The 13,158-nt window shown below is 43.3% G+C and overlaps 1 protein-coding gene across 1 annotated transcript; it reads left to right on the top strand.

Moving 5' to 3' along the window:
* Window positions 1-59: 59 nt before the first annotated feature.
* LOC26525970 (gibberellin-regulated protein 14) lies at window positions 60-1,025 on the top strand. The gene is given in 3 exon segments (XM_026980193.1): window positions 60-89; window positions 146-256; window positions 258-1,025. Coding segments are annotated over 3 exon segments (909 nt in total).
* The last annotated feature ends 12,133 nt before the right edge of the window (window positions 1,026-13,158 follow it).

Here is a 13,158-nt window from a genome sequence, read left to right as displayed (position 1 = left end):
TTGGTCTTTATATAGTAACCTATATAAATCGGAGCACTCGTTCGTGCCGAGTACACAAAATGCGACTGGCGCTGCTGCTCTTTAGTTGGGTGTTCTGCTTGGCCTTTGGTGACATCAATGGAATACTTCCCGACGAGAGTTCCAGGCGTGCTCCACCGCCACCAAGACCAATCCTCAGACCACCTCCTCCAAGGCCTATACCCAGACCACCTCCTCCAAGGCCAAAACCACCGCCAGCCAGGATAACGCCACGGCCTTTCAGACCAACACCACCGCGATTTGTTAGACCTCCAACTGTTCCGCCACCCAGGCCCACCAGAAGACTTCCCATCACAAGGCAACCAACCAGGAGGATCCCAAAACCACCAGTTACCCGAAGACCCACCGCCAGGCCAACTCGTCCACCAGCAGTGCGCACCACTCGAAAATTCTTGATCTGGTCACGGCCACCCACCAGATTGCTACCGACTAGACCCAATATAAGGCCCACCCTGTGGACCAGACCTCCAGTGCGTCCTCCATTGCCCACAGTTCGTCCAACGCGCAGGAGAGTTGGTCCCACTCTGTGGACAAGACCTCCCATAAGAGTCACAGTGCGACCCACCCCTAGACCCACAATTAGACCCACAGTTCGAGCCACTCTATGGACACGACCTCCAGTGAGACCTTCAAGCTCCACACCAGGAGCCACCAAGCGATCCACCCTATGGACAAGACGACCCATCGGATCCACCTTGACCACAAGGACACCAGTTAGAGCTACGAAACCCACATTACCGCGATCCACTTTATGGACCCGACCCCAAGTTAGAACTACTAGACGACTGACTTTTATTTTCGAGGAACCCACTAGAAAGCTTCCCACCCCAAGACCCATTCAAACCACTAGACCTCAACATCCGGACACAACTCGAACCACAAGAAGTTTGATATTTATATTTCCCAGGGACACCACCTCTATAGCTCGACGTCCCAATAGGACTGTACATCCAACAGGTCCTACGAGAACTACTTTAATAGCTTAAAAAGCCTCCAAGTGAGCTGAATTAATACATGGTAGCTGAATTGGGATAACACATGTATGAGATCCTTAAACATTCTCTGCAAGCACGCGATGTTGAATTTTATATAACCGAGAAGTCAGCTAATGACCTTAAATATCAAGTGGAGGCGTAGACGGATAAGCTAATTAAATATTTTGAAGGGCAGAATGGCAGGCTTTGGGGTATCCTATCTTTATAAGAATATGACGTCGAAATCCAATTGAACTCAATATGAAGGCTTCCAAGAGTTAATTGCACATATAACTTACAGTTGAATAAAGCGCACGGCGACAGTCGATTAACTTTCCAGTTCTGGTTAGATCCAACTCATTACTGAGTTCTAAGCACTGTTAGTTGGGCGGACTCCGTTCGTAACGATCCCATCTCCATGACAAATGTCCCTGAAGTGCCGACATGCCCAACCCGAATCCAGGGAAACTGGAGCGAGGAGAAAACTGGCTGTGGCATACCGGAAGCGCTTCAAGTTTGCCGAGCTCATTCGTCTCTGCGATTTGTTGGCATTTCAAGGGACTGACGTGCTGGCTGCCCGTGGGCGGCACGAGGGGCGTGGCAGGTGGCTGGGCGGTGGGCGTGGTGCAGTGCCTGCTCATGCAATGATAAATGAAATTTTAGTGGCTTTTGACCCATTTAATAAATTGTTAAAGTTGAAGAATGCGCAAGAATATTGTAAACTTGTTGGCCACCATTTCTTTGCCTCCGCCTCTTTTCATTCTCATTCTCATTCCCATTTTTATTTGTATTTGTTTTGAAGTTTTATTTTATATTCATTTTTATTTTTATTTTTATTTTTCATTTCCATTTAGTTGCTGTTGGCGCATTCTGAATTAGGGTTAATTTAAAAGTTGCCCATTGCAACACTGACCCATGGTGAGTGAAGTTGTTGCCATGTTGCAAACTTTGCCGCTCACTTTTCATGCCCCACTTCAGAAGTTTCGCTGAAATTTAAATAATTCTGTTAAATTGCATAACGTGCCCAGCTGTCCATTGCCTTCTCGTTTGGGGAACTTTGGTCTTGCTGCTTATTAAGTTAGTGCCGGCGACAGTTTTCAGCTAACGTGATTATGGGCCATTAAAAAATTGTATATTATCCACGGGCCACAAAAGAGTGCAGCAAAAACTTGACTCAAATATCCATGACAATAAATAAGGAAATGCAGGGAGCCGGACAGAATTTGAGCGCGGGAATCCTCTCCAGCCTTAATAAGCAGCATAAAAAGTCCTGGCAAGGCTCTATTAGAGCCAGGACTAAGCAGCTTGGTCCGTCCTGTCCTGTGTCCCCTCAAAAAAAAAAAAAAAAAAAAAATAGAGAAATAAGCGTTGAAAATAAAGTATGCGCTGGCAACTCTTCCTCGTGGAATCCTTTGCTCCGCTTCTTGTCAAATATATATTCTCAGCTATATAAACAATTTTCCTTTATGCCAGAATAACAAGCAACAAGAATGGATTTTTGCATAAGAAAGCCCCGGACTGAAGTTGAAGTACGATGGCATAGCGAAAATCCTTGCTGGGAAGCAGCTCCACAAAAGTCGGGCCAAATGCAATCCGAGCTTTGTGTGCCCATGAACAATTGGACTGGCAGGCTTGGCTTCTGATTGGGGGATCAGTGGGGACCCAGCGGGATTCCGCTCCGGGCGGCAGCAAAAAATGGATATCAATGCGTGGCCATGCACCCACTACTATGCCGGGTCTTTGGTGACCTTTTGGAACCCATCGCCAATGTCCTGTCTCTTTAATTCCAAGTGCATTGATAAATTTCATGACTTTGTCAGCCAGATGGGAGGCTAGTTCTTTAAATACTAAGTAGTAATTGGAAGTGTTTAATTCAGTGTCTTGTATCTAAACATATCTTTAATCTTCTAACTATAAGTTCACCCATTTAGATGCTAACGGGTGATTTTAATTTCTCTCGAAATGTGCAACTTCTATCGCCATAATTACCAAACATTACTTAAAAAGAATACATATTGGAAGCCCACTTTACTTTTAGTCCATCCCTGCGAAACGATCACCTTAAAAGTTTCCACGGTTTTTCATACTCTACAAGGGCTTATGTTCAAGGCAACATTTGCGAGAGAACCGCAGGGATGAAGCCGGGGGAAAACTCCCACTCACATCCCAAAAAAGGGTGAACGGCGGGGAAAAGTGGAAAACCCCGAGCAGAAAGCAATGTCGACGACATTCAGCCGCAAGAAGTTGTCGCCGGGTGGAAAATGGGGGAAAAGCTTGCGGGTGGGTGGTGGTGGGCAAAAAGTGCTGAGCATAAATAAGACATTTGCGTGTGTAAGCAGCAACAACACGCAAAACAACAACGATGGCTTAAAATAACTCCAGAACGCAACATTGAAATGTGGCTAAGAAGGACAGAGGCAGCCGAAAAAGCCAGGGAAGCCAAAGAAGCCAGAGAAGCTGCTGACTCCAGTTCTAGGATCTGCAATAATTTTCAAACTGCTTTCGCCCGGAGTAACTCGAAAGTTGCAAAAAGTAAATGTAATGCAAAATGCAAAGTCATCGCTCGCCGTTGTCCTCGAGTGGCTGTAAGGACATCCTTCTTTTTCGCCCAATCCCACTAACCTCTTTCCACCAATCATCCTTACCCCCGACTTTTCAGTGCACAGAGAAAAGAAGTTAGAATGCTATAGTCCAGTTCTTCGACTATCAGATACCCGTTACTCCGGTAGCGGAAGTGCTAACGAGAAATTTTAAAAATTTCGGGAACATCGATAGAAATTGGGGAAAAAATAATAAAATGGACTTTAAAATTTTTTAAAAATGTGTGAGTGAGAGTTTTGTGCGATATGTGGGTGTTAGAGTGGGCGTGGCAAAAGTATTTCGGCACATCTATAGAAATTTACAAAATATATAAAAAAATGAAAAAATATCAAACAATTCCTGAGATCGAGGCGTTCATACGGACAGACGGACATGGCCAGATCGGCTCGGCTATTGATCCTGATCAAGAATATATATACTTTATATGGTCGGAAACGTTTCCGAATCTACTCTACGAGTAAGGGGTATAAAAAGTAGTCTTTAATCCATCCACACTTCATGTGTCTAATAAAAGCAACTTAAAATATGATCTCTAAAATATGTAGTGAGAATCATACTAAAACTTATTAGTGTTAAGTTCCACACAGATATTTATTGACACACGTCTTTTCCAGTGTAATTTGTGTGCAATTGCTGCGATTTTTCTGCAGTGTCAAACCAATTGTTGTGATTTTTTTCCAGCTCCAAGTCGTGCACATGCATTTATTTAAATTCCTTTGTCCTCGTGTCTAGGAGTCCTTCGCCCACCCGCTCATTTCGCCAATGTATTCATTGTCTGTGAAATTGTTGTGTGTTTCCATGCCGTCGCATAATGTCTCTCTTTGCTCCCTACGTGCACCTCATTCCGCTTTTTGCCCCATTCCCCGCCCATCTCGAGTCCTTTTTGCAACCCTTTGGGGAGGTGCAATCCTTGTTGCGACTGCAGTTTGCGGTTTTTAACTTGTGACAGTTTTAAGTGGCTGCCGTTTGTCTCCGTGGCTGGATTCATTCACATGCACATAAGCAGGATGCCCATTCACATACGTGGGTGCTCCGAGATTTAGCCAAATTGTAATGCTCCTTATTCGCCGCTTATGCATAAATCGTTGGCCATAACGATGCTAAGTAAGCAGCTCCATTTCCCCAGCCAGGATAAGCGCCGTTTGAGCCTGATTAAATAAATCCGCACTTAGAGAACGATTTGCGAAGCTAACTTTGAAAGTTTTGTTGCGTTTTTTAGAAATACGAATTTAATGCAAGGATAAAATATGGCCTTCATTTTAAAACTGGGCCCTCAGTTATGCAATATATTTTGGTTTAAGTTTAAGGCATATGCACCTTCCATGTATTTAAAGCTGTGACATTTCTTGTTGTTCACTTTCAAAGCCTTCTTGATGACTAGAAACCACTTTTACTTGCATTTCGTTGGGGAGGTGATTTTGCTTTTGGACAAAGCCAACTGCCTTGCTTTCCGCCCATTTCTAAAAGTGTCATCCGCTGCCCTGCCCATGTGGCTTTCGATCAGGCCTTTTCGGCACCAAACCCAGCCGGATTCACCTGCAACTGCCTCGTTGGTTAAAGCCTTAAAACAGAGACGAGCCCCCTTGGCCGCCCATTGTCAATAGCCGCCTTTTGCTGCCCACATATCCTGCCACGCCCCGTCCTTTGAAGCGTTCCTAAGAACGCACTTAGCTGTTGGCAGCATCATAATCCGTAGCATAGTTTCCCGACGCTGTCAACAACCTTTGGCCTTTGTTGTTGCTCGTCCTGAGTCCTGAGTCCTGTGCCCAGAACAAAAGGAAAACAATTTTCATGCGTGCATGGCAAAAATCAAAAGAAAGGGCCAGGCCAAACACACACATAACCGGGACCAACAATGCCTATTTTAGTGAGATAAGAAAGGAGAAATGGCACGGCAGCATCCGCATCAGCAGCCCTTCAAAGCAATTTCCAAGTGGGCCAGTTCTACGGTTCCAGCATTCGTACATAGCAGAACCACAAATTCGAGGGCCCCGGAAAAGGTGAGCGTGGCAGTCGAGGAACAGGACCAAAAAACCGGCGACTCACTTCACTCATCGCATAAGTGGCTGTTCAGGGATTTTCCTGCGTTCCCTGACTGCCAATACTCTTCAAAGGCGCTGTCTTAGTTGGAATGCCTTACATATGCCTTTGCCATTTTTATTACTAATAATTTCCTAATAAATTTCACTAATAATATTACGAGTAATTTCCTACCAATTCAGATTGCTAAACATAACTTGAATTGATCGTCACATTTGGGCATTGCTGCTTCTAGCTATTTAGCATTACTTTCTAAGATTTCTTTCCTTCTTTTTCAATATTATTTAGCGCTTAAGTGTGCATGTTTCCCCATATCAGCAGACTAAATTCAACGAAAGTGAAACGAAATTTGTAGTAACTATTTCGCTTTCATTTCGCTAAAGGGTACCATTCAATCGACTTGGGCCAGGGCCAAAAATGATTGTTTGCTTGTTGTCAGGAGCAGAAAGGATCACGGTTTTGCGGCGGGTCGAGCCAGCGGCTTTTTGATGGTTCCGCCAGGGACATGCCTCACCCAGAAATTACGTATACGCAGCGCAAGACGTATTAGCCATCACATTTGCGAACATACTCGGCACAGCCGAGAAGTGTTTTTGGCTCCCAAATCGAGGGCAATTGGGCGGGGTCGAGGCAATTAACGGATGCAAAGGCAACTGGCAATTTCTAGGAGCTCGTTAAGCGTTTAAGCAAAAATGCCAATAGCAGGCTAATTAGTAGGGAAAGGCCAAGAAGAAGTGGGAATAAAGTTGCTGCCTCCGTTGCTCCTGGCACTTGGCATTTGGCACTTGGCAAACCTTGGTCCGGTTTCTCTATTCCTTTGCCTTATATTTTTTTTCCAATTTTTTTTCCTATTTATTTCCCCTTTTCTACAACCTGTTTTTTGCCCGAACACTGGCTGTGTTGGCCCACCTGGGCAAATACTTGTCGAAACTTTTATAATTATGTTCGAGCTATGGCAAAAGTTTCGACGATGTCTCGGACTTCCGACTGAGGAGATGTCTGCTCATTTCTGGCCAAGTTTAGCCGCAGTGAAAGTTGGCCGGCCCTCCTTCTGCCGCCTCTCAACTGTTTTCCCTGCATTTCATTCAGTTTTTCTCCCGTTTTTTCTGTGCTCTTCGTTTTTATTCGAGTACTGGCAGTGGGCGTGGCAACAAGTTAATTATGCGCCTCTTTGACACTGTTCGACTTTCTTTATAGCTCGTAGTTTGTGACTGTGAGCGTGAGTGTGTGAGCGGCGTACTTCCGGTTTGGCTGACGGCACTTCCGTTGTTGCTGAGTACAAAATAAAGGAAATTAAAAATGTCGCTCGGCAAAAATGTCGCCCAGGCCTCGTTAATTAAACGCCGGCGAAAAACAAGGGGAAAATTCAGAACCACAATGAGCAGGAGTAGCGACGGAAAACTGTGAAGAAGGCACTGGTGCATCGCCAATTATTTTTTAATCAATTTTAAAATGCCACTTAAATGCGCCGGGCGCCATCAAAAATATCCTCATTACCCTGCTGACAATCGCAACTCGCCAGGGCTGAACTATCTATGAAATAAAGCATTTCATTAAATTGATTTATCTGAGAATTAGGGATATCATAATTTTAAAAATATTTTGCATTTGAAGAAAGTTATACGGCAAAGTATTTTATTGACATTAATATATACTACGTTTTAGACAAGAATCGTAATTTTTAGCCCACTGGTTTCGTGGAAAGCGCTTCAATTTAAATTCCAATGTGCATACTCTGCTTGAACGACTTTAATATAATTATCGGGATCAGCATTTATGATATACAGACTCCGCCCTGTGTCTCACATTTCCGTCGCCGTCATGTCCTTTGGCGACTCCTCGGTGCATGCAATTATCGAAAATTTAATTAAAGCACCAAGTGTCACAATGTCGATGGCTTAAAATTGAGTGTGTGTGTATCTGTGAGCGTAAGGATTCTCTGCGGTGTGTTGTGTCGATGCGGCCTATATTCGTGTTAACGCTTTAATGCATCATTAAGTGGCAGCATGTCGTGTGCAGCCTGAAACTATTTGGTCGATTCTCAAAGGTTAATCAGAAAGACAAGCCACCATAAATATTGGGATTTACCTACTTTGCGGGGGAATCTATCAATTATTGAAATTAAAATTAATTAAAGTCTTCACCTCAAACTGTGATGTCGACAAACCGCCATATAAATTAGCATGAGAGAATGCCAAAGTCCAGTTGCCCGACTATCGAATACCCTTTACTTGCATTGCTGCGAGGCATTGCAAAAGTGCACTATAGCTCCACCTAGCGGCTCCATTTTAAATCATTAGGGAGCCCGAGATCTCGACGAGATCTTCATACGGACGGACAGGCGAACGGACAAGCACACATGTCACATACTGTTCACCAAACCTAGTATACCCTTTAACTGTACATTTACCACTTAGAAAGTTATTGTAAATGTTTTGGGGTTTCATTGGGAAATAATATTTGCCGTATTATTATTTACTAGTGGCACTGACATCAGAATGTAGTTTATCCTCTTCAACCTTAATTTGTGACTGATATAACCCATTATCTGCCCCATTTCAAAGGTTTCGTCTTGCGTAAATAAGGTCGCTTTGTGTTAGTTAAACGAGCTGTTAAATAACCCCAGAAACGCACAATGCCAAATAGACAAATAACCAAATGCAGACTTAGATTCACCCCCTTTTTTGGGGCAGACGATTGGGGACCGTGGTCCAAATTGAAATGCAAGTTGTCGCCGCTGCTCCTCTGTGCTTTTCCCACTTTTAGCACTTTGTTGTTGCTGCCGCTGCTGTTGACAAATGCAAAACCATTTGCCAAATAAATAAGCAGCTCAACGTAAATAAATATGCTTTCGCCACGCGCATTTACACTCAATAAAGATGCTTCTGAAGAGCTGGCCCCAAAAGACGTGGATGCTGATGCCCATGGAGGCGGAGGTGGTATGGCACAGTGAAAAAATAGTAGTACAAATGTATTCTCACATATACTTAACATATATTTGTAAATTAAGTCTGCCATTTAAGATAAATTAATAAGAAGCAACTGCTACGATCAATCAAATGACAAGACTACAATGCACCTTTGTGGGTGTCTGTTATAAAAGGTTCCTTTGTGGAAACCACATTTTCTTTGAGTGTAAGCTTGAGATTGGAATGAGCCAGGCACTGGGAATAGCAAGGCGTCAGCGAGAGTCAAAGGATAAGTCTGGCCATGGCGAGCATAAAAATTGTATTTTAATGCCCGCGCATAAATAACGCAAACAGGACACACTCGCACATAGACACAGGACGTGGCTGACAGGCAGGACGTTTTATCAAAAGGAAAATCCCAGCAGTTTCCTCGCCCCGAACGAGAGTCACTGCCACTAATTTAGGTGCCGAAAAATCAACAGGAAACAGAAATACCAAGGATGAAGGACCCCTCAAGGAGCACAGGACGCAGCACGCTCCACTGCACAGGCGGCGATGACAACTGACTGGGAATGGCAGTGGGATGGGTTGGTGGGCTCTGGGGCAGATGGAGCCGGTTTCGGGTGGGAAATCCAATTCCCGGAGTGGGAATGAAGCATCTTCATCATCAGCGGCCATGGTGGCGGCATATGTTAGCGTTAGGCGCTGACGCTCATCAATAAAATCATCGGGGTCATTAAGTGGATTAACTGCAGCCATCAGGAGCATGTGGTGCCATTGCCCAGGACGCAAAATGCCAAATACGCACACACACACCCACTCTCACACCCACACCAACACAAACCAACGCCATCCTGAAGATGGCCATCATCTTTGGGGTTGGCCTTTGCTTCCCACTTGGCACTTCATAACACAGAAAGATCTGAAAGTGGGATGTGCTCTGGGCTGAAAACATCCTTGGTTTGGTAGATAGATACATATATATCATTTAATGTAGTTAGAGGATATGCTGCTGTTTTTTTTAATCTAAGGTAAATACTAAGCTTTTTTCTTTTAATTGTATCTAGGAAGTTTGATTAGGAACTGAACACTATTTTGCAAGGAAAGTATCTTAATTTTTCTTATTTCACGAATTTATCTAAAATCTAAAAAGAACCTAAAAACCATAAACCATATATTATACTTTATGTATTTTCTTAAACTCTTCTAGTTTTTAATTTAAAGTTGTGCGACATTTTGTGTTGCCATTTCCATTGTGCAACGCCCCCATTTCCATCGCCATTTGGCCAATACAGTTTTCGTGCTCATGGATATGCCCCGCTGCCTCTGTTACCACCATTATTCTTGCTGCTCGGCGAGTTCTCCTTTCTTTTCCACTCCTGCACATCCTTTGGCTCTTCTTCTTTGTTATGACATCCTTCGGAGCCAAAGCAAAGCAGGGCTAAGCAAGGGAAAAGGGCGGGCAGGATGTGGATGTCCTGTCTCGGTTGCTGTTGTTATTGACATGTACGAATTAGGTTAAATTTATTTACTGTCAGTTCAGTGAACTGCAAATGGTTTTAGTTTATTAAATTTACCCACACACCCACATGCGCAATATGTCTTAAGTTTGTTAAATTGTTAAATGGCGAAAAATCAAAATTGAGCTGTCTTAGGCATCAAAGCTCCCAGCTTTTAATTTAGCACGGTCGTAAATTAATTTCAAAAGACCGAGAACCATCGAATTGTGGCTTGATTAATCGCTTCTGCATGGCAAACGGAATAGAGGAGTTGACGACTGAGAACCAAGTGGGAAAAGTGCACTGAAAAAAATCCACCTTTTTTAACAAATTATTAGCAAAGGAGATGGGTGTTATTATAAATAAGCTATATGCTCTATTCAACTAATAACGAAACTTGAGAGTCGGACAGATGGGCATCTAAATTTAAATATAATTAAACGTTTGTTTCTCCCTGTGTGGTAATAGAACTGCATTAATCAGCACACCTCGAACGCTGCTCATTTATTTGCAATTGCGCAAAAAACGAAAGCCAAAGCCGAGTATGGCTCAGTTAAGTTCAGTTGGGTTGAGTTTGAACGGTTGTGGGGGATTTCTCTTCGCAAAAAATTAAAAAAAAAACAAGAAAACGAAATCCACTTCAACAAATGGCTGTGGCAGTCAAAGTTAAGCTGCAAAAGCGGCAAAATAAAAAATGACTGAGCTTGCCCTTGCTAAAAGCATTTCGTCAAAGTTTGTTTAAAAAAAGGGGGCGCAGGGGCGGGGCACGACATGGATGTCAGAAGCCATCAAGCGGCTGCGCTAGAAATCAATTAAACCGAAATTACGCATACGACATGTGTGCCAATGGCAAACAGCTTTCACTTTTGCGCCGAGCGACTTTTCCGTGGAATTATCGCCTGGCAAATTGAATTTGAAACTGCTCGTTCCATCTTCGCTCTCGTTCAGCACTTTCTGGGCTCCAAATGTGCCAAACGTGACGTTTGAAAATGGAACAAGCTTGTTTCAATATTTGCCAGAAAGCTCATATGCAGGCAAATAAAATTTTACTGCCAATAAACCGCCCGCTTTTGATAGTGCGAATGCAATTGCAGCTTAAAGGCGTAGGTGTTAAATATTTCACTTAATTGAGTTGCACAGAAAAGTCCAATAAGTTTAGTAAAATGTGTTTTTTTTCCATTCGTTCTTAAATACTCCCTTTAATAACTTTTTCGGAATGTATATCCACATTTCATGGTTGAGACTTCAAAAGTTAAGTGGAAACTAAGGACACAAATTAGCAATTAGTTCCTCCAGCAAGGCTGGTTCGCCTGGCCGAAAATATTGCTGCATTGTGCTTAGGTCGACACTTTAATATATTTATATTTGCATCGGGCCACATGGCGTATGCGCTATATTCTGGGATGCATACGGTGTGTGCATGATAAACAATAACCAGGAAGGCACAAGCCGAGGATTTATGTTGTCGCTTGAACCACTCCCCTGCCGCCCTTACTACCCACTTTGCACCCCCATTCCAGCCCCTTCCAGCCCCATTCCACCCCCTTTCACTCCATTTCCTCTTTGTCGCTACCATATGCTGTGTATATGCAATTATGCGACAGCTGCTTGGAATTCTGCGGTTGTCTGACTCGCGGTGCCCGCCTGACCGCAACGAAAACCCAAGGAGAGCGGACAAAAAGCGAGTGAAAAAATATGGAAAAAGGATCGGAAAAATCCAAGGATGTGTATGCATAAACTGTGGCATACTTTATGGCGCACACCTTACTAACTTTGACTTTGCAACAAGTTATAATTAAGATGGTAGAACGCTGAAGGGAGCCAACTTTGCCGCTTTGTTGCTGATTCATGGCAAATTTCTTAGTAGCTGCTTGCTGAAAATGCTCGACAAGGGGAGCAGCTCGAATCTTTCGTGGCTTATTAATTACGAATATACCCTTAATCAAATGGGCTGCACAACGTTTGTTCAAAACTATCGTTATGTTAAACTTACTTCGGTGTGCTTATCTACAAGCCCCGATCTGCGAAACAAAGAAAGCATATAATTAGACATATAGCTACAAGTTGGGAAAATTTCTATTTCCTCTTCAACTTATCCGTCTCAAAGGATCTTTTCACTTTGCCCCAACCGAAAAGTAAAACAAAACAAAAACATAGCCCGACGAAAGCACAAGAAGCGCCGCTGACAATGACATCTTAACCAAGAATCATAATTGCTTTTAATGTTTATTAACTTGGCCATGATGGGACGATGGGGGAAAGTGGTGAAACTGGAAACATCGTGGCTCGTTTCGCATGCTAAAATAAAATCCAATTAGCGTTTTCTTACCACTTGCGGTTTAGTCGCCCGTCGTGTTTGTTGTTATTATCCTTCGTCCTTGCCGCCGCTGTTTGCCCTCCTCCGTGCAACCATTTTAATTTTGTTTGATAAACACGCTCGCTTTTCAAATTAAATTACACGCAACTAATTTGTTTCCGAGATTTTCACACACACTTTCCTGCTCCTTGTTATACAGTACACATGAATGTGGTTGTTTATTCTTGAGAAAAAGGGTGAATGTAAATTTAGATGGATTCGTCATTTGCAACAACTGAAAGGGCGCAATCCTTGTTATGTTGAAAACTCCACAGAAGGCAAAGATACAAATTGGGGGAAAAACGAGCAACTAGTAATCTGTGCCAGCTGAGAAGTTAATATCTAAGTAAAGCATTAAATTGGCAGATTGGCTGGTTACAAAGAGCACCATGTTCTAGCAACCACTTTATTTAAGGATTTTAATAAATTCATTTCGGCTTTTTGCAATCAATCTTGGCACTCGAAACCAAAGGACCCGAACTATTGTCGGCGAAAAAACCCTTTAAAACCATTAATCACAGTGGCCACTCGACCCGAGGGCCACACTCACCTTTCACCTGCCAAGGACTCTCGCCTTATTAGTTCGAGAGTGGAAGAGCGGAAGAGACCAGTTAATTAATAGGATTAACTACCAAAAAAGCAAACACAATTGCTGGCGGCTGGCGCTCTCCAAAGTAAACAATAACACAAAGGACTTTGGCCAGAGGTGGGGGAAAATTGGAGAACTGTGCTCTGCGGGC

Source organism: Drosophila erecta, unplaced genomic scaffold (assembly GCF_003286155.1).
Source record: "Drosophila erecta strain 14021-0224.00,06,07 unplaced genomic scaffold, DereRS2 tig00000092-arrow-pilon, whole genome shotgun sequence".
NCBI lineage: Eukaryota > Metazoa > Arthropoda > Insecta > Diptera > Drosophilidae > Drosophila > Drosophila erecta.
This window is presented reverse-complemented; position numbering and strand designations above follow the sequence as displayed.